The sequence below is a fragment of the Protomyctophum parallelum genome, assembly GCF_964188405.1.
Source record: "Protomyctophum parallelum genome assembly, chromosome: 21".
In the NCBI taxonomy this organism is placed as follows: domain Eukaryota; kingdom Metazoa; phylum Chordata; class Actinopteri; order Myctophiformes; family Myctophidae; genus Protomyctophum; species Protomyctophum parallelum.
This window is the reverse complement of record NC_139713.1, coordinates 4,170,287-4,197,746: the sequence shown is the minus strand read 5'-3', so window position 1 is coordinate 4,197,746 and position 27,460 is coordinate 4,170,287. Positions and strand designations below refer to the sequence as shown.

The 27,460-nt window shown below is 44.9% G+C and overlaps 1 protein-coding gene across 1 annotated transcript in view; it reads right to left on the bottom strand.

Annotated features, from left to right (window-relative positions):
- Positions 1–2,209: 2,209 nt before the first annotated feature.
- ash2l (ash2 like, histone lysine methyltransferase complex subunit) overlaps positions 2,210–27,460 on the bottom strand; it is a 51,421-nt gene continuing 26,170 nt past the window's right edge. The window contains exons 10-17 of the mRNA XM_083793167.1: positions 24,670–24,775; positions 21,002–21,219; positions 19,827–19,994; positions 18,331–18,524; positions 16,271–16,363; positions 5,055–5,153; positions 4,484–4,543; positions 2,210–2,521 (exon numbers count right to left, since the gene is read on the bottom strand). Coding sequence (XP_083649293.1) covers positions 2,414–2,521; positions 4,484–4,543; positions 5,055–5,153; positions 16,271–16,363; positions 18,331–18,524; positions 19,827–19,994; positions 21,002–21,219; positions 24,670–24,775 — 1,046 coding nt within the window. The 3' untranslated portion in view covers positions 2,210–2,413. The remainder of the gene's footprint in view (positions 2,522–4,483; positions 4,544–5,054; positions 5,154–16,270; positions 16,364–18,330; positions 18,525–19,826; positions 19,995–21,001; positions 21,220–24,669; positions 24,776–27,460) is intronic.

Sequence of the window (27,460 nt, the reverse complement as noted above, 5' to 3'; positions counted from 1 at the left end):
CATGGGCCCTGTCTTCGAACAGGAGGAGGGAGGAGCCAGTGGAGTCTCCGCCAATTCACCCCTTTTGTCAGCCTTTCCGATTGGTCCCTTTTACCGACCAACCAGCAGGCTCTTTCTGAATTCTGCCTCGTTTATATTTAATAATGACTAAAACATCTCCTTTGGGAATAAAAACTAAAAGACAAACATGATAATATGCCCTGCAGTCACCACGCTGCACCTGTGGTGGTGCCTTTTTTGAGAGGTGCAACCACTCCTACATCCAGGAATGTCCGTGTGTGTCCGTCGTCAAGAGCACGAGTGGTGTGCGCATGCGTGAAATTGGAACACGGGGTAATGCTGCGTGCATGCATTTATTAACCCATTCTGACCAGAGATCAGATTCATACGAGGTTTCCGCCGGACACACACTGGTCTGATGAACCCATTCTGACCTGAGATCAGATTAAAAAAATCTCAGTCGTTCTTCGATTATTCAAAAATGGCAGACCTACAAGCTCGTATCGCGCCACTCGGTGGCGCGATATGAGCTTGTAGATCTGCTATTTTTCAATAGCTAAAGCATAACATGATGCTGACACCAAAATGGGTGCCCGGTCAGAATGGGTTAATACCAGTAAGGGGTGCCAGAAACAGAGAGAGGGGTAGTGCTGAGAGAGAGAGAGAGAGACAGAGGGGGAGAGAGAGAGAGAGAGGGGAATTGCACCACTCGGTTCACACAGGTGTGATTTTTTTTTTTTTACTGACGCCTAGTTTAAAATAAGAATTGAGTGAACGGAATATCAATACGAAGCAACTGAACAGCACCTTATTTCAATGGTGGTGGATGGAGAGAGAGAGAGAGAGAGGCAGAATACTGATATAATATTGGTCTCGGCTGTTTACAATTCCACAACATGCAAAACATGACCCGCTTCAATTACTTCAGTCTTAATTAGTAGCTCAATGCTCAACACACGTATAATTAAAGGCATTTGAAATGACATGAAAAGGTTAATTTTCAAGATTTCAATTCGAACATAGCAAAAAATAGCCGATCTACAAGCTCAAAACGCGTCGCAGCGCGACACGTTTTGAGCTTGTAAGATCGGCTATTTTTGCTACGACAGCAATATATGGCCCTAGGGCTAGGCAGTTAGTGTGGAAATATAGTGGCCCTCTCCATGGTCAAAGATGGCCACCCCTGCTCCAGTGCACTGATCCGCTCGGTAAACAAGGCCTGTCCGGGACCCGTTTCACTTCCTAGTTTATTATGTTCAGTGCCGGGAGTCACTGGAAATGTGGCTTTTCAAAATAAGAGCTCAAATGGGAAAAATGCTGGCGTGAATTATATCATAATTTGTCAATAAATAAGTGTTAACCCATTCTGGACGGGAACCCTTTTTGGTGTTTTTATTATATGATACTTTTAGCTATTTTTGAAAAATCGTGAAAATGTGAGAGTATGTTTTGCACTCCGTCCGTCCGTCCGTCCGTTACCAGCTAATCTCCGGCACCGTTAACCCGGTCGATGCCAAACTTTACACACACACACACACACACACACACTCCCTGGATGCCAACGATGAACCTATGCCCCCAAATGTTCCAGAACGGCCTGTTATAGCGCCACCATGAGGGCAGCTTTTCACCTTTTTTTGAGTGGTGCAAACCAGAGAGAGAGAGAGAGAGAGAGAGAGAGAGAGAGAGGGGGGGGGGGGGGGGAATTGCACCACTCAGTTCACACGTGTGTGATTTTTGTATTATCTGCAGCTTTAAACTTTTAAAAACTTTTATTTTTTATTTATTTTCAAAAACACATCACTTCCACCCATTTTGTGTGGGAACCCCTTTTGGTGTTAGCATCGTGTTATGCTTTAGCTATTGAAAAATAGCAGACCTACAAGCTCATAGCGCGCCACCGAGTGGCGCGCTACGAGCTTGTAGGTCTGCTATTTTTGAAAAATCGAAGACATTTTTAGAATCTGATCTCAGGTCAGAATGGGTTAAATCACATTTAGTTGACCGGGGCACCCCAGGGCTCTATGCTAGACCCCCCCCCACCCGACCCCTCCCTCCTCCGTTTTGCCTTCCGTACACAAAATGGTCATTGGTGGAAAAATAGCCGATCTACAAGCTCACAGCACGTACGTCGCAGCTAGCTTATGGACCGGCTATAATAATTGGCGCTGAATGTTTTCGCCCCGCCAGAAAAAGGAAAAGACGCCAAGACTCCAGAATTCACGTGGTTGGTTCCACGGTGTGTTGTGTGTGTGTATAATGCATACATGACGTCCAATGCAAATGTGTGCTGCCCTAACTACAGAGAGAGAGAGAGAGTGAGTGTGTGTGTGTGGCCCAGGGGGGGGCTGCGTCTCACAGGGGGGGGGGCTCACCCCTCCCAGGGGGGGCTGCGTCTCACAGGGGGGGGGGCTCACCCCTCCCAGGGGGGGCTGCGTCTCCCGTCGACATCCGTCTCAACGTGGTACAGCATGTCAGCCAACGTGTGTTCGATCACGGCTCCCCAGCCCATGTCGCTCATCTGAAGACCACAACACACACACACACACACACACCAACAAAACATTATGACGTCAGTGTACGGTTACAATAATGATGAGTTGCATATTTATAGTGCTTTTCCAAGTGCTCAAAGCGCTTTACACAGTGGTTCATTTTATTCATACATTGGGAGGTGAAGTGGTCGAACAGTCGACGCCAGCGTTCCCACTTCCCACATTCACACACCGACCTGACACCGACCGACTCAGGCAGCGGTGGCCGAACGGTTTGCGGAGCGGTCTTGATATCGGAAGGTCTCTATAGTTCGTATCCCCGGACCGGCACGTTAAAATTACCACCGCTGAAGTGCCCTTTGAGCAAGGCATTGAACCTCTACCATGAAATGTTCTATGAGCAGGGCCTGGCTGTAAACAAGTTCTTGAGCTTAGTCCAGTTACCCTGGGTAAACATAGTACCTTTCCTTTCTTTAGTCCAGTTACCCTGGGTAAACATAGTACCTTTCCTTTCCTTAGTCCAGTTACCCTGGGTAAACATAGTTCCTTTCCTTTCCTTAGTCCAGTTACCCTGGGTAAACATAGTACCTTTCCTTTCCTTAGTCCAGTTACCCTGGGTAAACATAGTACCTTTCCTTTCCTTTCCTCAACGTAGGGTTCAGTGTCTTGCCCAAGGACACTTCGACATGTGGACAGGAGGAGCCGGGATTCGAACCGCCGACCCACAGGGATCATTTAGTCTCTAAATGATGGGTTAGTCTCTCCAGACTTACTGCTTGTGACGTAACCTTCCGCCATAAGGAATGTAATTACCTTCCGCTTCTGGCATAATGCTCCGTCTGATTCGCTTTATTATTGATATCAAACCGGATCCCTGATTTCTATTATCTCATTATTATTGTGGCTTCGCCTTTTCCTTCTTTAGCGATCCTAGCCGGCGCCCGCCCGCCCGCATCGCATTATACAGGCTGACTAAAAGCTGAATAACTCCTAATCTACGGAGCTCTCCGTGGTTTGGCTAAAGCGCGCGGTGCTCGGAGGTCTTTGCCGATTATCCGGTGGTCTAGATGGAAAAACATTGGCGCTTTCTATAGAGCAAGGATGGCTATAGTTCAGCTCGCTAGCATCGACGCTATTTATTTAGCATCAAGATGGACGCCCCACAACAGGATATCCAGTCCTGTGTGTTCACCCTCTAAATGGCCTCGGCAGTCTGAGGTTGGCTTTGCGTCCAGCAGGTGGCAGTAGACCCGTTTAAAAGAAAAGAGTGGAGCAATTCCATGTAGACTAGTGGGGCCCACGGGGGGAGTTTATTGATAAGTAATATTTTTATATTTTTTTATCCCACGATTTTGTAACCCATTTTTCACCCCTGTGTCAATCATCTAATGTGATCCTGGGCTCTACACACCCTCCACCAACCTAGTCCCCATATATGGGGGACAAGGGGAGAGCAACGGACTTGAACTCATGCTTCCTTCATGCCTGAGTGTCCAAGTTGCTCCTTTACACCTGACAGGGGGGAGTTTCCCTGGTTGGACGTAGCGCGTGGAAGGAACACGTTATTCCAACCAGTTCCTTTCCCCTCCATCAGGCGCCCCGGCTGGCCAGGGGGAGGCAGTTTAGTGACCAGGATTACTGCATGTTTTTTGTGAGGGTACCTACCCTAGGGGACACGGGGAGAACATGTGAGGGTACCTACCCTAGGGGACACGGGGAGAACATGCAAACTCCACACAGAAAGGAGGAGGAAACACGCCGCCAGCACCCACAGCGTCCCGAGCGGGAATCGAACCCAGGACCTTCTAGCTGTGAGGCGACAGCACTACCGATAAGTAATATTTAAACTTTAGTTTTTTACAACCAACGTTCATGTTTTAGGCTGTTATTAGAGAAAGTAAAGTTCGTTTAGGAACCCAATAGCATAGCGTGCTAATAGCATAGCGTGCTAATAGCATAGCGTGCTAATAGCATAGCGTGCTACTCACCGGCTGGTACTTGATATCCTTGGGAGGATGCTTGAAATGTGGGCCGAAGTTAACGGACACCTGTCGGCAAAAAGGAAAACCTTTTATTAACCCATTCTGACCTGAGATCAGATTCAAAAAATGTCTTCTACTTCAGTCGTTCTTCGCTAAAGCATAATATAATGCTAACACCTAAAGGGGTTCCCGCCCAGAATGGGTTAACCCATTTAGACCCAAGTTAAAAACGTTCACTTTGAAAGAATCTATATATTCAAAGATTTGCGCCACTCGGTGGCGCGCTATGAGCTTGTAGATCTGCTACATACCGTGCAGCCCTTGTAGAGGGAGATGGCTACTGTACATACATACCGTGCAGCCCTTGTAGAGGGAGATGGCTACTGTACATACATACCGTGCAGCCCTTGTAGAGGGAGATGGCTACTGTACATACATACCGTGCAGCCCTTGTAGAGGGAGATGGCTACTGTACATACATACATACCGTGCAGCCCTTGTAGAGGGAGATGGCTACTGTACATACATACCGTGCAGCCCTTGTAGAGGGAGATGGCTACTGTACATACATACATACCGTGCAGCCCTTGTAGAGGGAGATGGCGGGGAAATAGAGGCCTTCGAAGAGGTTCTCATAGGCCACGCCCTGGCTGGCCCCATTCTTATAGAAGATCATCTGGAAGGACAGGAGAGGGGGGATGGGGGGGGGGGGGGGAGGAGAGGAGAGGAGAGGAGAGGAGAGGAGAGGAGAGGAGAGGAGAGGAGAGGAGAGGAGAGGAGAGGAGAGGAGAGGAGAGGAGAGGAGAGGAGAGGAGAGGAGAGGGGGGGGGGGGGAGGAGAGGAGAGGAGAGGAGAGGAGAGGAGAGGAGAGGAGAGGAGAGGAGAGGAGAGGAGAGGAGAGGAGAGGAGAGGAGAGGAGAGGAGAGGAGAGGAGAGGAGAGGAGAGGAGAGGAGAGGAGAGGAGAGGAGAGGAGAGGAGAGGAGAGGAGAGGAGAGGAGAGGAGAGGAGAGGAGAGGAGAGGAGAGGAGAGGAGAGGTGAGGAGAGGTGAGGAGAGGTGAAAGGAAAGGGTCAAATGCAGAACGAAGAGGGCGTAAATTGTAAATAAAGAGGGTGGGTAGAATCATTGGTTATAATAATAATAATTTCATGACATGAAATGCAGCTCAAAGTGCTCAAAAAAGAAAAGCAAGGCAACGACATTAAAAAACAAGCAGTAATGCAATACAGTGAGGACATGAATAACAAAAAAAAATAAAAGATCAATTAAAAGCAATGTTGTAGAAGTGGGTCTTGAGCTGAGCTTTAAAAATGTCTACAGAGGCTGCCTGACGAAGGTACAGTGGGAGCTTGTTAAACTACAGAGGCTGCCTGACGAAGGTACAGTGGGAGCTTGTTCCATGCCGACGGCCCGTAGAAGCAAAAAGCTGCTTCCACGTGTTATGGAGCGAAATTCAATTGGAATACAGCAGAGATACTGAGGGTGTCTTCAGTATCTATTCTATATTAACCACTCTTATATCTACACTTTCTGCTTTTAATTGATCTTTAATTGATCGCATTTTTGGTTATTCATGTCCTCACTGTATTCCATTACTGCTATTATTTTAACCCATTCTGACCGGGCACCCATTTTGGTGTCGGCATCATGTTATGCTTTATCTATTGAAAAATAGCAGATCTACAAGCTCGTATCGCGCCACCGAGTGGCGCGCTACGAGCTTGTAGGTCTGCTATTTTTTGAAACTGACATTTCTAGAATCTGATCTCAGGTCAGAATGGGTTCATCAGACCAGTGTGTGTCCAGTGGAAATCTCGTATGAATCTGATCTCAGGTCAGAATGGGTTAATGTCCTATGCCTTGCTTTTCTTTTCTTTCTTTCTCCGTTGCTCTGTAAAGCACTTTGCTCATTTCATGTCATGAAAAGTGCTATACAAAAACAGTTTTATTATTATTATATTAACCACTTGAGCCCTCGCTTCCCTATTCTGGAGGGAACATTAGCCGAAAATACCAGATCTACAGGCCTGTAGATGGTCTTTTTTCAGCCAAAAAGGTCAAGTTTACAAAGTATGAATCCAATATAGTGGGGGGGTCCCTGCTTCATCTCTCTCTCAGTTAACGGTAACTGTAGATTAACCCATTCTGAACGGGCACCCATTTTGGTGTCGGCATCATGTTATGCTTTAGCTATTGAAAAATAGCAGATCTACAAGCTCATATCGCGCCACCGAGTGGCGCGATACGAGCTTGTAGGTCTGCTATTTTTAGAAAAATCGAAGAGCGACTGACATTTCTAGAATCTAATCTCAGGTCAGAATGGGTTCGTCAGACCAGTGTGTGTCCGGCAGGAAACCTCGTATGAATCTGATCTCAGGTCAGAATGGGTTAAACTACGGTCATAAGAGGACGTCGGCTGGTACTAGAATGCTTGAATTTTATATACGCAAAAAAATAGTACCGAAAAATGCAATGAATTAGTTTGGTTAGTCAATATGGCACATACGGCAATACTAGACTAGGGATGCACCGATCCGATACTCGTATCGGAGATCGGCGCCGATCCAGGCTAAAATTCTAGATCGGGTATCGGTGGCAAATGGGCCGATCCATTATCCGATCCGATAATTATGTGTAATTACAGTATGAAAACAACTCTACCTCCTCTGTGACACAGCAGTGTAGTATTGACAGTATAACATGTGGAATGCAGCCAGGCTAGCCTGCTCACACATTAACCTGGTCTAATTGTTGCACAGTTATTTAATAAATAATTCAGTGCATTTATATCTGTGTTTGTTACATTTTGTTTTACAAAGTTGGGAAAGTAATGTTTAAGTCAAGCCTTGATGTTGCCTTACACAAAATAATGATTCCAGACTCCACACAGTGAGGCATACAGCTTAATAGGTTATTACGTTTCTTTGTGGGGGGTATCGGATCGGTACTCTGTATCGGCAGATACTGGACCCCCATGTATCGAAATCGGTATCGAATGCCAAAAAGCCGGATCGGTGCATCCCTATACTAGACTGAGCCTTTCTTCTTCTCAATGTAAAACAACAACAATAACAAAGCGCGCCTTGGTTCCCCGGATATCCGGTGCTAAACACAAATGCATCATGGGATATGCAGTTCAACTTATAATTCGTTTCTTAGTAAGCGATATCAATCTCAATTAGAATCAAATAAATCATACTGTGAATTAAATCGACTTATTTTGTTTATAATCAATTCTCTTTTTAACTAATAATAATAATAATAACAATATGCAATGAACACATTTAACTGTTAGGCAATATAAACATTACACAAATGAACTGTAACCTAAGTTAAGTTACAACAGTAACACCCCGAACGCCCGGGGTTATTTATCCCATTCTGACCGGGCACCCATTTTGGTGTCAGCATCATGTTATGCTTTAGCTATTGAAAAACAGCAGACCTACAAGCTCATAGCGCGCCACCGAGTGGCGCGCTATGAGCTTGTAGGTCTGCTATATTTTGAAAAATCGAAGAACGACTGACATTTTTAGAATCTGATCTCAGGTCAGAATGGGTTAATCAGACCAGTGTGTGTCAGGCGGAAACCTCGTATGAATCTGATCTCAGGTCTAGGGTTGGGATTCGGAACCGGGTCCGTTTCAGACCCGGTTCCGACATTGCGGATCCGGATCCGGACCCGGTTCCATTGTTTTTTTATGAACGGTTCCGCAAACGGATCTCATCAGTCATAATTTAGCTCCGCTGTGTCTGTGCTTGCATACGAGCGGCTGTGGTGACGTCACGTCACCTACAAGAGTCAGTGGGAGAGGGGGATCTGGGAGAAATGAGGAAGCGGCACGCCCACATGAAGCAAGCGTGTGTAACCGGAGCGAGCGAGACAACTAGAGGAGAAAAATGTCTAAAAGACTGCAGAAAAGTAAAGTATGGTTACACTTCCACAGAGAGGCAAATGCTTTCAATGCAAAGTGCATAAAATGTCAGTCCATCGTGTCATGTAAAGGTGGTTGCACGTCCGCAATGAGAAAGCATCTCAAGTCGATGCACGGCATTAGTCTAGGGCTCACATGCAAAGTGTTCGATAGCCTTCGGAAAAAAGCCGTGCCCGGCCCCGCAGCAACACAGCCTTCTGGGGGGAGAGGCTGATGATGAAGACGCCGCCGACGAGGCTGCTGGTTCACTTTCCCCAGGCTAGTAACATTAGATATACTTATATTATACTTTATTGTTTAACTGTTTATGGTGTTAATTTAGAACGCCAATGACTCGACGTCTGTCTGTGACAGTCTGTCTGATATTTTATGAATCACGTTAACAGTAACTAGAGCCATGAATAAAACAATCATTTTTCTCTGCACTTCAATGCACAAATTACTAGCAGTAGCAAATCAACTGCTTTTAAATTGGCTCTAAATTAATCGTTCATGAATATAACGTTATATTTTGTCTATAGGAAATACAGAAAAGGCGAGCACCACCAGTGCATCGACTCCTTTCACCCAAGCAGCAGCTGGGAGGATGACGAAAGAGAGGACTGAAGAAATTCACCGTGCTGTTACGAAGTTCATTGCGATGTGTGCACATGCATTTACGACTGTGGAGAGCCCACACTTTAGGTGCATATTTGTGCATGCTTTGAATGATTCATTACTTTATATAAACAGTTTACAGAAAAAAGCACAGGAATGTACAGTTCAATACAGGGATTTATAACACAAAGCACTGGCTTGTTTCCATTAACTGGTCATTCATATTAAATTAATCTGAACATTAATGACACAAATATACAGTACAAATTGCAATGATGTGGTGGTGGTGGTGGTGGTGAAGTTTAAATAATAATTGTACATGTTGTAGTAATATTGGTACTGTATTATTTAGCTGTAGTAATCAGGAAATCACTTTTTCTTTTTATACTACTCAGGGAGATGTTAAAAGCTCTGAACCCCAAGTATACACCACCATCCAGAGATGCCCTTACCAACACTGTTCTAGATGCATGGTATAACGTGGAGAAAGACAACTTAACATCAGACCTTACACAGGTCAAGAAGTTTGCCATCACTTCTGACGGTTGGACTGCTGTCACGAGAGACCACTACATCACTGTCACCCTGCACTATGTCGTTAAAGACAAGCTCCATCAAAAGGTCCTGAAGACCCAAGCAGTGTACGAAGCACAGACGGGACCAGTTGTGGAGAGAGAGATCGAGTCCATCTTAAAAGAATTTGGCTTGGACCGGAAATCTAGCGTTGGAGTAACTGTGGACAACGCCTCCAACATGGATGTGGCTGTGAAGAGGCTGAAGGTCCTCAAAGTTGGATGCTTTGCACACACATTAAACTTGGGAGCACAAATAAGGGCCTGCAGTGTTGCATCTGTGAGCAAGTGGGCAGCCAAGATTAGAGCAGTGATCGTTTGGACAAGGAAGACCAGCATGGCCAAGGTGGTCATGAAAGAAAAGCAGCATTTCCTTACTCCGAGTAAGTCGATTTTTAAAATGTATTGTTAAATGGTTAAAATGTATTTCATTTGAAATTTCACTTAAGAATGAAATGGCATTTATATTAGGTATATGCTCTCTCTCTCTCTGTGTGTGTGTGTGTGTTTGTTATTTCATTTCAGAACTGATTCATGAGCTGGTGCTTGATGTGAAAACCCGCTGGAACTCTACCTACTTGATGATCGAAAGGTTCATAGAGCAATACCCAGCCGTCCAAGCAACAGTTCTGGATCAAAGAGTTAAAAAGGGAGCAGAGAAGTGAGTATAGCATTTAAAAAATGTTTATGTATGTATATATATATATATATATTAGTGGTGGGCATAGATTAATTTTTTTAATCTAGATTAATCTCACTGCAATTCTGGAGTTAATCTAGATTAATCTAGATTAAAATGGCTCATTTGAACTCTGCCGAAAGCATTGAAAATATGTGTGCGCTACCTAAATAATGACCAGAAGTAAATCCTTGAACGGGCCACGTGGCCCATTACACCAGGAGCCCTATCATAATTGGTAATGAAAATATAATAATAATGTTCAATACGATGTACGTGTGTTATACATTGTTCATTCAGTTAAACAAGAATAACCATAAACACGTTACCATACAGGCAATTTGAAACAGTGGGTGCAAGAACAACCCCCTTTTCTGGGATATGACATTAATTAAACTGTAAACCTAGAGGTGATGAAGAACTGTTTACACTACAGTCAGTAGTTTGATGAACACTTTTCCCCGGAGCCATATTAGGTCACATTCTCACCTAATACTTCGGTAGACTCATGCGTTTGGGCGATGGGAGATTTGGGGATTCTTGCATATTTAATTTGCTGCGGTTTGCCTTCACACTGTCATCCGTAGCAATTGGAAACGCAGCAGGGGGGACCTTTATCAATGTGTTCCATTCATAAACCTAGCCTACAACACAGTGAAATCTATTGTGATAAAATTATACTCATAACGTGCATGTGTCGTGCCGTCTGGGACTGGACCCCCCCCCTCTCACTATACGCACGCAGCCACAGTGCCACACACTGTTCTTTTTGGCATGGAGGCACAGCGCTGAGCGCACTGAATGCAGCGCAAAATGTGTACAGTTTATTGAGATGAAAGTTTCAGTCCCCACTAGTCCCCACACAGTGACAGCACTCCATGTTTACGGCACGCACAGACAGACAGAATATTCTCTAGGCTATAATACTATTACACTGCACTGCAGTGTTCTTCTTTCTTAAGCAATTGATTAATGTACACCTCGCGACCAGGGCTTCAGTCTCCTCATTCGACCACGTCTATCCACGGTAACGGGACATCTTTGCGCTGCGTAAAATATGCTTTCTCCGTCTCCAACTGTGTTCAGCTCCTCACCCGCCACATTGTTTGCTTCATTTCCTTTATTTACTGCGGATTGCGCTGAGGTTTCCATTGGGAAGCTTCTTGTAAAGAAATTTCCCCTGAAGTAAACCCGGGTTCACAGAGTCCTGCATGCTGACGTTAAGACGTTTGATGTGGCACGCCGCACTGTTCATTAATTTCACCCGTGTGCGGTTAGGTTAGGATTTGTTACCGCCCCGCTCTCAGAGTAATTTATTTCACCTTGTCCCTGTTAGGTTAGGACTTCTCCCTCCCACAGAGTAATTCCGCCAGGTAAAACTATCAAAGTGAAATTCCTAGTTTGCTCGCTTTATGCAGTCAATGCAGACCCAGCTCCCAGACCCAACTTTGAGAATAGATTAATGGCGATAATTTTTTTGACGCGCGATAATATTCTCGCGTTAACGCAGCACGTTAACGCCGATAACGGCCCAGCATTAATATATATATAATACCTTATATAGAATACATTATAAATGTGTGTGTGTGTATATATATATATATATATATATATACACTAGGGCATTAACGACTTGAGATTTTTCCCAGTCGACTTGTCGGACAGTAATTTATCGATAAGTCGATTTATCGTTTCTGGCGGCGGGGGGGGGGGGGGGGGGGGCGGACGCGGACGCGCGGGGGGTGGGGGGGATTTAACAGGGGCGGGTGGAGCTGCCGCGCGCTCAAATACGGAGCATGTCAAACATAGCACTGCGCATTCAGTGGCCTCTCCAATATGACACAGTCACAGTGCATGTATCATCTATATCAGAGGTTCCCAAACACCGGTGCCGGTCCGCGGGACACGTGGCACTGGTACGCAAGAGGGGAATTCTAAGTTTTGCGTCGTTTAAAAATGTCCAATCTTTGTATCTTTAGCAGCAGCAGCTGTAGGCTATTTTGTGACGATCGCATTAATGAAACCAAACGCTACACGCGGTTCCGGTACAGGATTATTATTTCATGTGAATCATGTCAAAATGAAAAGATGATGTTATCCAGGTAAAGTAGTGGTATTGGCACACAGCGCAGCAGCAGCACCGAGAACACAATGAGAGATATGACATTATTATTCTCCTCCTCCTCCTCCTCCTCCACAACTCGATAACGTTCTCATTTGTTACTCATTTTCTGAGCCATGCAAATAAACAATGACCCGCACTGACCGGAGACGGAGAGGTTCATGTGCGCTGCGCGTAAAGCTTAGCCAGAAACAGACAGTCATTGCGTCAGCATGCATGTAGCCTCGGGAACCCAGACGTTATATTTCCAGCACGGAGGTGAGGGGGATATCGTTTGGGGGTAACGTTTGCGTGCTTCTATCTGTTACTTCTCTGACACAGCGCAGTTCAAACAGACTTCAGCCAGTCTCAATAGTGGGACACCGCGCGCTGAGAGCCACATAGCCTACACAGCTGCATTTGGTTTTTAATTAAGGGCGCGTTCTGAATGCAATGAAAAAAGGGGAGAAAAAAAAAAAAAAAAAAGCTCAACTTTCGACTCGCGCTGCTGCGAGTCGACTCGTGACTCGTTTATCGATAAATCGATAAATCGATTTTTTGATGAATGCCCTAATATACACACATTTATAATGTATTCATTGTAAATATGATTTCCCTAACCATTTCAACATTATGTACAATATACTGCATTTTTGGTAGATTGGACAGAATCACAGATGATGACTTGAGGAAAGCACAGGAGTTCACCAAGCTTATGGGAATCCTCTACACCTGCACCGTGGCTGCATCGAACGAGAACATGCCAACATGTGGGCAAATTCTTCCCATTCTGAAGAAACTGGAGGCTCACTTTGCAGTAAAGGATGGAGACTCCACCTTTGCCATCACTATTAAGGAGAAGGTGTGGACTGATCTCTCCAAGCGCTACAAGGTATTCAAATGGATCAAATTAAATACAATTGGCCTTCTTGTAAATTAATAGTATTACTTTACAAAGTTATACTGTGCATCTATTCTGTTGTTGTGTGATTTATAGGATGTTGACGTATCAGAATTTCTGGAGGAGGCCACTTCAATGGACCCAAGGTTTAAGTTTAAAGTGGACAACGATGAAGTCTGGGCCCGGCTCAAGACGGCAGCAGTGAAGATTGCGAGTCCAGACGAGGCTGAGCACCAGGTAAAAAATTAAATAAAGGTAAACGAGTGGCAACACAGTACTGTCTAATAGCCGTCAGCCTAAAGTGAACAATTTAGTATTTTAGCTGCCAGTGGCAGGCGGACAAGAGGACGGTGCAGCAGAGAGTGAGACCAGAGCACTGTTTCTGATCAGATTGGCACGGACGAGGAAGGGGAAGAGGAGATTGATGAGGTAAGGATTAACAACATTTTCATTTTCTTGGGAACACTTTCTGGTCATATCATATCAAAATCATCGCCAACAGGAGGATGTTTTGTCTATTGATATTTCAGACACAGAGTCAGCAGCATCCCAGTCCGCAGACCAAGAAGAAGAAAATATCACCCCTAGAAGAGCTCTTTGAAGAGGAAGAGAAAGCTGTTAGAAGGGAAGCTGAGACCATGCGCCCCCTGTCATATTCTGAGAGAGCAGAAATGGAAATAAATCACTACAGGAACCTGGCCCCTCTGGCCATTGGCACAAACCCTGCTGCTTGGTGGTGGAAGAGTAGGCACTCCCTCCCCATGCTGTATGATTTGTCTGCAACATATTTGTGTGTACAAGCATCATCAACACCATCAGAGAGAGTGTTTTCAGTTGCGGGAGACACTATTAGCGAGGAGAGGTGTAGGATTCGTCCAGAAGTAGCAGATAAGCCTGCAAAATAACTGTTAGAAGTTGCATGCTCTCAGGCCTAAAGCCTAAATGTGCAATTCAACAGTAGTGCCTTACTGTGCCTACCTCATTTTCCTGAAAATACTTTTACTTTTACTTACGTTTACTGAAATATCTGCCAGTGCAGTCAGTGCCTACTAGTGCAGTAGTGCAAATGTTGTTTACTGTTTACTTGCCTAGCCTACACCTTTACTTTTGTATCTAAACAGGCATCATTATTTTTTTTTGTAACTGTATGTTCATTACAGTATGTTAATTTAAACAAGAGGATACTGTGTCTGTGAGACAAACTCTTAAAAAAAAAAGTGCTTACTTGAAAGTGCTGTCTGCCTAGTGCCTACCTCATAATTGTAAAGTACAATTGCTTTTTTCTGTGCCATAAAGTGGCTTTGTATTATTGAATTTGTGTTTATTATGCACTACTATAATACAAGTATAATGTATGTCAGAAAAAAGGGGAAAAAATATATATTGGGATCCGTTAAGGGAACCGTTAGGAATCGGAACCGTTAAGAGGGATCCGGGAAGGATCCGGAACCGTTAAAATCCTAACGAATCCCAACCCTACTCAGGTCAGAATGGGTTAATCCATTAAATCAGAGCGCCCAGCGATTTATAGCAGCGGAGCACATTTAGCGACAGACCAGATGTTATCCCGGATGTAGCTGAAGTAGCTAAATGTAGCAAAACACTCTAGAGAAGATCGACAACAACAGGAGGTATGATTACTTCTAACGCGACTAGCGATGAGGCCGTCTAACACATAATCTTTGCTTAGAATTGGACGGATTTATTTAGATCAAGAGTTATTCAACCGGGAAATAACATTGAATGTTGTGCAACAGAAACTCCCAGCCTGTGGAGCAATGCGATTTATTGATATTTGATATAGATAAATCTCCGTCCTTTTATCAATCTCCGTCCTGAGCGCTGGGCGTTACCAATTGGTTGAACGGAGAAGTCCGTCCTTGCCGCTCCACCCGATTCGACCGATATCAATCGACAAGACCGCAGTGATCACCGAGGATCAGTACCGTTGTTTGAAAAAAACGACAGGATTAAGGTTGGTGTCACGACTATGGTCGTGTGTGGTTATGATTAATTATGAGTGTTATGATTTATGAGTGTTATTTTGGATTATAAATATATATATATGTTTATTGCTAATATTATATATATATATTTATATGGTGGTATTGTTATAGTATATATATATATATGTATATGGAATTATCTTAGGCCTAGATGTCTTCTAATGTGTATATATATATATATATATATATCTATACCTGCGCAGCAGTTGTTATGAACCTGTATTAGACTAACTCTCCTCCCATGCAGAGTATACTAATGGGTCCTCAGACAGACTGATTGTCATCAGCTGTGTGTCTGGGTACTCCCGTTGGCCATGACCATGGAGGCCTGATCCTCCTCCCTGATTGGCTGACGGTCACGTGAGGGAGCTAACGGCCGTGGCTCTCACACTATATAGCACATTCATTCCCAGACAGGCACTGGGGAAACACTGACTTTCAAGGTCTTTCCCCCATCCTAACTGTTTTGCCCTTATTTGTGAAGTTGAACCTTTTGCTTCGTTAAGTTACCTCCCTTCGGAAAGGAGTAACTTTCGTTTTGTTTTGAGATTCCATTTTGATTGTATTTATTTGAGTTAAGAGCCATTATTTTGTAAACTATTGTTGATTCTTATAATTTATTCATAATACTTTTGAATAAATTCTTGTATCAAGACCTTGGTTTCATTTCTCCTCCATATATTACATTACCTTTACCCCTAGACATATGGTTTTGTAACAGTTGGCGAACCCCTGGAATAACAGTGTTTTCACCGACCTTGGGGCCCCTGGAATAACAGCGTTTTCACCGACCTTGGGGCCCCTGGAATAACAGTGTTTTCACCGACCTTGGGGCCCCTGGAATAACAGTGTTTTCACCGACCTTGGGGCCCCTGGAATAACAGTGTTTTGACCGACCTTGGGGCCCCTGGAATAACAGTGTTTTCACCGACCTTGGGGCCCCTGGAATAACAGTGTTTTCACCGACCTTGGGGCCCCTGGAATAACAGTGTTTTCACCAACCTTGCTGGGAGTGACGACCTTGAGACCTTTCTCAGCTTTATCCAAGTAGTCCTTCTCTTCAAAGTACAGGTAGCTCTTGAACTTAATCAGTGCCTGAAATCACAACATAAAGTACAGGTTGAATTTAATCAGTGGCTGAAATCACAACATAGGTTGAACTTTGTAAGTGTCATAGGGTTGTACCTTGTCTTTGTAAGTGTCCTAGAGGTTGTACCTTGTCTTTGTAAGTGTCCTAGAGGTTGTACCTTGTCTTTGTAAGTGTCCTAGAGGTTGTACCTTGTCTTTGTAAGTGTCCTAGAGGTTGTACCTTGTCTTTGTAAGTGTCCTAGAGGTTGTACCTTGTCTTTGTAAGTGTCCTAGGGTTGTACCTTGTCTTTGTAAGTGTCCTAGAGGTTGTACCTTGTCTTTGTAAGTGTCCTAGAGGTTGTACCTTGTCTTTGTAAGTGTCCTAGAGGTTGTACCTTGTCTTTGTAAGTGTCCTAGGGTTGTACCTTGTCTTTGTAAGTGTCCTATAGTTGTACCTTGTCTTTGTAAGTGTCCTAGAGGTTGTACCTTGTCTTTGTAAGTGTCCTAGGGTTGTACCTTGTCTTTGTAAGTGTCCTAGAGGTTGTACCTTGTCTTTGTAAGTGTCCTAGAGGTTGTACCTTGTCTTTGTAAGTGTCCTAGAGGTTGTACCTTGTCTTTGTAAGTGTCCTATAGGGTTGTACCTTGTCTTTGTAAGTGTCCTAGGGTTGTACCTTGTCTTTGTAAGTGTCCTAGAGGTTGTACCTTGTCTTTGTAAGTGTCCTATAGGGTTGTACCTTGTCTTTGTAAGTGTCCTAGAGGTTGTACCGTGTCTTTGTAAGTGTCCTAGGGTTGTACCTTGTCTTTGTAAGTGTCCTAGGGTTGTACCTTGTCTTTGTAAGTGTCCTATAGTTGTACCTTGTCTTTGTAAGTGTCCTAGAGGTTGTACCTTGTCTTTGTAAGTGTCCTAGGGTTGTACCTTGTCTTTGTAAGTGTCCTAGAGGTTGTACCTTGTCTTTGTAAGTGTCCTAGAGGTTGTACCTTGTCTTTGTAAGTGTCCTAGAGGTTGTACCTTGTCTTTGTAAGTGTCCTATAGGGTTGTACCTTGTCTTTGTAAGTGTCCTAGGGTTGTACCTTGTCTTTGTAAGTGTCCTAGAGGTTGTACCTTGTCTTTGTAAGTGTCCTATAGGGTTGTACCTTGTCTTTGTAAGTGTCCTAGAGGTTGTACCGTGTCTTTGTAAGTGTCCTAGGGTTGTACCTTGTCTTTGTAAGTGTCCTAGGGTTGTACCGTGTCTTTGTAAGTGTCCTAGAGGTTGTACCTTGTCTTTGTAAGTGTCCTAGAGGTTGTACCTTGTCTTTGTAAGTGTCCTAGGGTTGTACCTTGTCTTTGTAAGTGTCCTAGAGGTTGTACCGTGTCTTTGTAAGTGTCCTAGGGTTGTACCTTGTCTTTGTAAGTGTCCTAGGGGTTGTACCTTGTCTTTGTAAGTGTCCTAGAGGTTGTACCTTGTCTTTGTAAGTGTCCTATAGGGTTGTACCTTGTCTTTGTAAGTGTCCTAGAGGTTGTACCTTGTCTTTGTAAGTGTCCTAGAGGTTGTACCGTGTCTTTGTAAGTGTCCTAGAGGTTGTACCTTGTCTTTGTAAGTGTCCTAGGGTTGTACCTTGTCTTTGTAAGTGTCCTAGGGTTGTACCTTGTCTTTGTAAGTGTCCTAGGGTTGTACCTTGTCTTTGTAAGTGTCCTAGGGTTGTACCTTGTCTTTGTAAGTGTCCTAGAGGTTGTACCTTGTCTTTGTAAGTGTCCTATAGGGTTGTACCTTGTCTTTGTAAGTGTCCTAGAGGTTGTACCTTGTCTTTGTAAGTGTCCTAGGGTTGTACCTTGTCTTTGTAAGTGTCCTAGGGTTGTACCGTGTCTTTGTAAGTGTCCTAGAGGTTGTACCTTGTCTTTGTAAGTGTCCTAGAGGTTGTACCTTGTCTTTGTAAGTGTCCTAGGGTTGTACCTTGTCTTTGTAAGTGTCCTAGAGGTTGTACCTTGTCTTTGTAAGTGTCCTATAGGGTTGTACCTTGTCTTTGTAAGTGTCCGGCAGAGCCTTGGCGGTCTCTGTTCCGTCGGGCATCTCGATGAAGAAGCCCAGCGTGTCTCCCTGGCCGTAGGCCGAGGAGTAGTGCTTCCCCATGGACTGGTGGAACTTGGTGCCCTTCTTGCTGCGCCACGAGTAGCTGAACTTGTCGTAGCCCAGAGGAGCCTGCAGGTTACCTGTCAGGAGAAGAAGGAGATAGACAGACAGGGTTAGTAGCTGAACTTGTCGTAGCCCAGAGGAGCCTGCAGGTTACCTGTCAGGAGAAGAGACAGACAGACAGACAGACAGGGTTAGTAGCTGAACTTGTCGTAGCCCAGAGGAGCCTGCAGGTTACCTGTCAGGAGAAGAGACAGACAGTGTGTGTGCGCGCGCGCGTACCTAGCGGTTGGGACCAGCCCAGCCGGGCGGTGGTATCAGGGGGCATCTCGTCCACAGTGTGTGTGTGTGTGTGTGTGTGTACCTAGCGGTTGGGACCAGCCCAGCCGGGCGGCGGTATCAGGGGGCATCTCGTCCACAGTGTGTGTGTGTGTGTGTGTGTGTGTGTGTGTGTGTGTGTACCTAGCGGTTGGGACCAGCCCAGCCGGGCGGTGGTATCAGGGGGCATCTCGTCCACAGTGTGTGTGTGTGTGTGTGTGTGTGTGTGTGTGTGTGTGTGTGTGTGTGTGCACCTAGCGGTTGGGACCAGCCCAGCCGGGCGGCGGTATCAGGGGGCATCTCGTCCACAGTGTATGTGTGTGTGTGTGTACCTAGCGGTTGGGACCACCCCAGCCGGGCGGCGGTATCAGGGGGCATCTCGTCCACAGTGTGTGTGTGTGTGTGTGTGTGTACCTAGCGGTTGGGACCACCCCAGCCGGGCGGCGGTATCAGGGGGCATCTCGTCCACAGTGTGTGTGTGTGTGTGTGTGTGTACCTAGCGGTTGGGACCAGCCCAGCCGGGCGGCGGTATCAGGGGGCATCTCGTCCACAGTGTGTGTGTGTGTGTGTGTACCTAGCGGTTGGGACCAGCCCAGCCGGGCAGCGGTATCAGGGGGCATCTCGTCCACAGTGTGTGTGTGTGTGTGTGTGTGTGTACCTAGCGGTTGGGACCAGCCCAGCCGGGCGGCGGTATCAGGGGGCATCTCGTCCACAGTGTATGTGTGTGTGTGTGTACCTAGCGGTTGGGACCACCCCAGCCGGGCGGCGGTATCAGGGGGCATCTCGTCCACAGTGTGTGTGTGTGTGTGTGTGTGTACCTAGCGGTTGGGACCACCCCAGCCAGGCGGCGGTATCAGGGGGCATCTCGTCCACAGTGTGTGTGTGTGTGTGTGTGTGTACCTAGCGGTTGGGACCACCCCAGCCGGGCGGCGGTATCAGGGGGCATCTCGTCCACAGTGTGTGTGTGTGTGTGTGTGTACCTAGCGGTTGGGACCAGCCCAGCCGGGCGGCGGTATCAGGGGGCATCTCGTCCACAGTGTGTGTGTGTGTGTGTGTGTGTGTACCTAGCGGTTGGGACCAGCCCAGCCGGGCGGCGGTATCAGGGGGCATCTCGTCCACAGACACCTCAAAGAACCAGGATCCCTTGCGGACGCCGTGCGACGCTCTGACCATGGAGTAGCCCTTCTCCCCCGTCACCGTCAGGCGGTCGTCCGAGATCTTCAACTGCGGCGCTGGAAAACAACGTAAAGTACATTATATTTATATACACGGGTGTGTTGTCAAAACGTTTGGTAGATCAAAGGCATATGGAGGCGCATTTGCGCACCAGCTGAGAGACAGGGATTTAGAGAATGGCGAGAGGAACTCAAATGAGATGTTAACGTCCTGTAAGTAGACTTAGAAATAAAACTAGTGTTGAACAAAATTAAACTAGTGTTGACTAATCATTACATCATTACTAATCATTTGACGAGGCAGTTTCTTGCACAGGAAGTCCATTTCACTCGTAAACCAGCTACCGATGGATGAGCTGTCAAAGTGCTAAAGTCGCTAAAACCATGTTAGCGACCATGTTTACAATATGAAAACTGTCACTTAAGACAATGTAGGTTACACACACGCTGGAACCTGCAGGCAGCATTAGGTGAGTAATTCATTGTATACGTGTTAGAATTTACAATTTAGGCACTTCATTTAGGCACTTAATCCAGAGCGACTTACATTAAGCAAGAACAAAAAGCATGGGAATACATCACAAAAAAAGCATTTATCATGAAACATGCGTAAGCTAAGAAAGTAACAGTGGAATATCTATATTATGAGACTATACATATAAACTATATATATATATATATATATATATATATATATATATATATATACTACTATGCTATACATATGTACTATGGCGTGCTATGACTATATACAATGCAATTATAGTGCCGTCTACATAACATGCTATAAGTCTGTATCAGATGCTATCTAAGTCTACAGAAATGCTATCTAAGGGGGTAGGGTAAGTGCTATGGGCCATGATGGAGTCTGAAAAGGTGGGTTTTCAGACGGAAAAAGATTGGGAGTGATGCTGCAGTTCTGACTGCAATGGGAAGTGCATTCCACAGTTTTGGAGCCAGAAGGGGAAGGTGTTGTGCGATACCTCTGTCGTGTAAGGCCAGCAGAACCCTCTCGTAGAGGCAGGCCCGGTACAGATCGTTAGGGGGAACATTGGGTGTGATACCTCTGTCGTGTAAGGCCAGCAGAACCCTCTCGTAGAGGCAGGCCCGGTACAGATCCCCCGGGATGGGCTTCCCGGCCCAGCAGTCCAGCTCCAGCTTCTCAGGGTCGGGGGCGTGGGGGTCTGGCTCCGCCAGGATGTAGCGGTAGCCGTCCTTGTTGAAGGGGTGCTCCAGCGGGTAGCCGTGAGGAGGCAGGCGCTGGGCCGAGAACAGAGGGTCACTGCAGAGAGAGAGAGATGACAGAACGCAAGGCAGTGTTTGAATGAATGAAAATGAATGAAAAACTTTATTCTGAACATAAGTCAAAGAATTAGCCCATTCTGACCTGAGATCAGATTCTAAAAATGTCAGTCGTTCTTTGATTTTTCAAAAATAGCAGACCTACAAGCTCTTAGCGCGCCACTCGGTGGCGCGCTATGAGCTTGTAGATCTGCTATTTTTCAATAGCTAAAGCACGACACCAAAATGGGTTCCCGTTCAGAATGGGTTAAAATAAGTGCAATATAGAAAACAAAAATTATATTCCCAAAGTATTAAAAAAAAAAGAAAAGAAAAACAAGCCTCACTGGCCGCAAATATAATTATTTTCTCTCTTATTTTTTTTAACTTTTGTATGTTCAGAAAGGAGTAGGTTGAAGTAAAAAACGTATATAACCCTACCCCTTTATAGCTTAATTTCAGCTTCATCGCTTGACGTCATCACATAACTACCAACATGGTACAGAGAAACCAAGTACATTAAATAATGTAATAGTGTAAGTCATTGTATATGCTCTATAATGTATTCTATTCTATATATCATATTATGATCAATATTTTTTTTTTTATATATTTCATATAATACATACATATGGCATATTATATATATATACTATCAATAAAGTACAATTATCTAAATGATAAGTCTGTGTCTTGTAACTCTTCCTCATGTCATATGAAAGCAGGGAATCATAGCTTCAAATTGACATATTGGTTGTTCAATTTGACCCACCAGTTTTGGAGATATGGCTTATAGAGTAATGAGTTGAGAAAACGGGCTTGAAAGGTTCACTTCTGTGGACTCTTAACATTACACCTATAGCTACATGTTTAAGCATTTATTTCATATTTACATGTCTTCTGTGGTCTCTAACATCACACCTAGCTACATGTTTAAGCATTTATTTCATATTTACATGTCTTCTGTGGTCTCTAACATCACACCTAGCTACATGTTTAAGCATTTATTTCATATTTACATGTCTTCTGTGGTCTCTAACATTACACCTATAGCTACATGTTTAAGCATTTATTTCATATTTACATGTCTTCTGTGGTCTCTAACATTACACCTATAGCTACATGTTTAAGCATTTATTTCATATTTACATGTCTTCTGTGGTCTCTAACATTACACCTAGCTACATGTTTAAGCATTTATTTCATATTTACATGTCTCCTGTGGTCTCTAACATTACACCTATAGCTACATGTTTAAGCATTTATTTCATATTTACATGTCTTCTGTGGCCTCTAACTTTACACCTAGCTACATGTTTAAGCATTTATTTCATATTTACATGTCTTCTGTGGTCTCTAACATTACACCTATAGCTACATGTTTAAGCATTTATTTCATATTTACATGTCTTCTGTGGTCTCTAACATTACACCTAGCTACATGTTTAAGCATTTATTTCATATTTACATGTCTCCTGTGGTCTCTAACATTACACCTATAGCTACATGTTTAAGCATTTATTTCATATTTACATGTCTTCTGTGGTCTGTAACATTACACCATAGCTACATGTTTAAGCATTTATTTCATATTTACATGTCTTCTGTGGCCTCCAACTTTACACCTAGCTACATGTTGGGGCATTTATTTCATATTTACATGTCTTCTGTGGTCTCTCTAACATTACACCTAGCTACATGTTTAAGAATTTATTTCATATTTACATGTCTTCTGTGGACTAACATCACACCTAGCTACATGTTGGGGCATTTATTTCATATTTGCATGTCTTCTGTGGCCTCTAACTTTACACCTAGCTACATGTTTAAGCATTTATTTCATATTTACATGTCTTCTGTGGTCTGTAACATTACACCATAGCTACATGTTTAAGCATTTATTTCATATTTACATGTCTTCTGTGGTCTCTCTAACATTACACCTAGCTACATGTTTAAGCATTTATTTCATATTTACATGACGATTTCAGCTCTTATTTCATAAATGGTAAATGGTGCATTTATATAGCGCCTTTATCCAAGGCGCTTTACAGAGATTGTGCATTACATTCACCCATTCACACACACATTCATACACCGATGGCAGCGGAAACCATGCAAGGCACCAACTAGCACATCGGGAGCAATTAGGGGTTCAGTGTCTTGCTCAAGGACACTTCGACAGTAACTCTGGGGGAGCCCGGGTTCGAACTGGCAACCTTACGGTTACCATCCAGGCACTCTACCCCTGAGCCACCGCCGCCCAGAGTCATACATGCTCTAGTATGTGAAGAGAAAGAAAAAAAAGGTTTTTCTCCTCTGGTGAAAAGCTGGAATTTGCGCAATGGCAGGCTCTCAGTCAAATCTGGTCACATTTGTTAAAACTTCTGTGATTTACACGAGTGGCTTTCCAATATGGCCTATAGTGGCCCTCTGGAGTGAGTGTGGAAATATAGTGGTCCTCTGGAGTGAGTGTGGAACTATAGTGGCCCTCTGGAGTGAGTGTGGAACTATAGTGGCCCTCTGGAGTGAGTGTGGAACTATAGTGGCCCTCTGGAGTGAGTGTGGAACTATAGTGGCCCTCTGGAGTGAGTGTGGAACTATAGTGGCCCTCTGGAGTGAGTGTGGAACTATAGTGGCCCTCTGGTGTGAGTGTGGAACTATAGTGGTCCTCTGGAGTGAGTGTGGAACTATAGTGGCCCTCTGGAGTGAGTGTGGAACTATAGTGGCCCTCTGGAGTGAGTGTGGAACTATAGTGGTCCTCTGGAGTGAGTGTGGAACTATAGTGGCCCTCTGGAGTGAGTGTGGAACTATAGTGGCCCTCTCCATCGTCAGTTGCCCACCAGTGTTCTTTTGAATAGTTTAAATTTAGTTTTAGTCACCTGGAATGTCTTAGTGTCTAATTTTAGCCAACTAAATGTCTGTTTTAGTTGACTAAATCTACAGTTAAAATGTCTGTTGGCGGGCCTTGATGCCGTCGTTTTCACACTTGCTGAAAATAAAATGACTTGTCTTATACTCTCGTCCACTAGTATGAATATATAGTCCCCTTCCTAACATTTTAGTCTAGTTTTTTATTTGTTGACGAAATTGTCAATACATTTCGTCTTAGTTTTAGTCATCATAGCTTAGTTTTCATTCCGTTTTCTACCTCAGTGAAAAAAGGTAGTCGACGAACATTTTTCGTCTTAACCCATTTTGGGGCGGGAACCCATTTTGGTGTTAGCATTATGGTATGTTTAGCTATTGAAAAATAGCAGATCTACAAGCTCATAGCGCGCCACTTTACGAGCTTGTAGGTCTGCTATTTTTTGAAAAATCAAAGAACGACTGACATAGAAACATAGCTTTATCAGAAAACTGTCAGGATGTAGAAGAACATTTTATAGAATCTGATCTCAGGTCAGAACGGGTTTTAAAAGTTTTAGTCGAGGAAAACAACAACACTGACCTGCGTGTCCTCTTGGCTCCGCCTCCCGCCGTGGCTCCTTCCTGTTGCTGCTGCTGCTTCCGCTTGGCTCCTCGCCCCTTCCCTGGCCCCGCCCCCGCCAGGGCGCCTTAACCAATCAGAACCACACAGAACCGCGTTATGTTACGCTATGGCCCCGCCCCCGCCAGGGCGCCTTAACCAATCAGAACCACACAGAACCGCGTTACGTTATGCTATGGCCCCGCCCCCGCCAGGGCGCCTTAACCAATCAGAACCACACAGAACCTCGTTACGTCACGCTATGGCCCCGCCCCCGCCAGGGCGCCTTAACCAATCAGAACCACACAGAACCTCGTTACGTTACGTTATTGCGCATAAGGTACTTTTTGCCTCTAAACCTGTGTCGTCTCCATTTATTTGCACCTTTTAATGCTCGGTATCCCATTTTAATTAAAGTTGTGTTACTCTAGCCTCTAGACTGTGCTAATATAAGGGTTTCGTAACAGTTATGCTACCGCACGAAAAAAAACAACAAGCCGCGTACGTACTAGAGGACACAATCATGCGCGATTGTGTGTGCGTGCGCAAACACACATGCACACACAGTGACGGCACCAAATTGATTGCGGTGTGTCGTAGGTTGACAGCAGACGCAAAGACAGGCAGGGATTGGTCTATGTTGCATCATGTGCATCACATCAAGAGCGACTAGATAAAGTGCCACCTCGGGGCACAGGTCTCCACCAGGGCAGGCTGTGGCCTCCTGGTGGCGCTATAACCTCGGGGCACAGGTCTCCACCAGGGCAGGCTGTGGCCTCCTGGTGGCGCTATAACCTCGGGGCACGGGTCTCCACCAGGGCAGTGCAGGCTGTGGCCTCCTGGTGGCGCTATAACCTCGGGGCACGGGTCTCCACCAGGGCAGTGCAGGCTGTGGCCTCCTGGTGGCGCTATAACCTCGGGGCACAGGTCTCCACCAGGGCAGGGCAGGCTGTGGCCTCCTGGTGGCGCTATAACCTCGGGGCACAGGTCTCCACCAGGGCAGGTCAGGTTGTGGCCTCCTGGTGGCGCTATAACCTCGGGGCACAGGTCTCCACCAGGGCAGGGCAGGCTGTGGCCTCCTGGGGGCGCTATAACCTCGGGGCACAGGTCTCCACCAGGGCAGGGCAGGCTGTGGCCTCCTGGTGGCGCTATAACCTCGGGGCACAGGTCTCCACCAGGGCAGGGCAGGTTGTGGCCTCCTGGTGGCGCTATAATAGGCCAATGTGAAAATGGTGCCATTTGTTCTTACGCCTTGGATGGCAATCGGATGATTTGAGGCTTTTTGTTCAAAACGGGCCAATCCTGCAAACTTTGAAAGCCAATGTTAGCCAATTAGGACGGAATATGAAATATCGGACACATCTGTCTTGGACACATGACTATAGAGATGGTGTGTAACGATTTGCGGGATTTTTGGACAGAATCTGGAAGAGTAATATAAAAAAAAGTGTTTTTCCAAAAGTCGGCCTCAATATCATTCTCTGTGTTGGAATAGGAGGCCATTGAGAACGCCTCTTCTTTGTGGCCATTGCTCAGAAATGCCCTCCATCTTCCACCTAAAGGTTGCCCTGCTTGAATAATTAAATGGTGCCATTTTATTCACCCATTTTATTTGTTCTTCTTCTACCAGTGAAACCCTTTTGAAAGCTTCCCCGGTCAGAAACAAGTAAATATCGCCCCGATTACCGAGAACGCTTGTGCATTCTAAAAACATAACGTAGCCGATCTGCGAGGTCACGTTGCTTTGTAGATCTGCCATGTTCATCATCTAGCGAAACAACGGCTTCTACGCGTGTTTGAGAAGGCCGAGTAGTAGGGGTGTCGCATCGATTCGAAATCGATTCGAAAAGGTTCAAATTACATTTATATACCTGTCCTGTATATCAAAAAAAAAAACAAGCCAACCAGAAGCCTGGAAACAATGGATTTTCTAACTATGGAAACTAGCGATGCACCGAAAGGGAATACGATTACTTTTTTCCCCACCATTGCCGTCATGGCCGTAACCTTAAAGCTAACCGATTTATGTCAAAATAAATGGTTATGGCAAAATAATACTCACTATTATGGGTCCATAAAACATTTATTCAGCCTTTTTGAATGCATTAATTGCATACACTATTCGCCCGGTGATATATTTTCTGCCTATTCAGGCCGAAAATGCACATATATATCCCATTCTCTGCCGAATATTTTCTGCGGCCGAATATTCGGTGCATCACTAATAGAAGGCTGCAGGAATGTGATACAGAAAGGTACAGATTGGGAGGAGGAGGAGCAGGATGACAACAATTAGTATTGGATGAAAGCCAACAACAAACCCAAAACGGCACCCTACCTACTCCAGTGTTGTTTTCGTCGACTAAAACTAAGACGAAAAATGTCCGTCGACTACCTTTTTCCACTGACAAAAACGAATGGAAACTAAATGAAAACTAAGCTACGATGACTAAAACTGAGACTAAATATACTGGCAATTTCGTCGACAAATAAAATCTAGACTAAAATGTTAGGAAGGGACCAGTGGACAAGAGATCCACTATAAGTCATTTTACTCTTGGTTGCATGCTGAAAAAAGCCGATCTACAAGCTCACAACGCGACGCGTTGTGAGCTTGTAGATCGGCTATTTTCAGCAAGTGTAAAAACACTCATTACGACGGCATCAAGGCGCGCCAAAATACATTTTAGTCGACTAAATCAACTGTAGATTTAGTCGACTAAAATCTTATGACATTTAGTCGACTAAAACTAGACTAACACTAAGACATTTC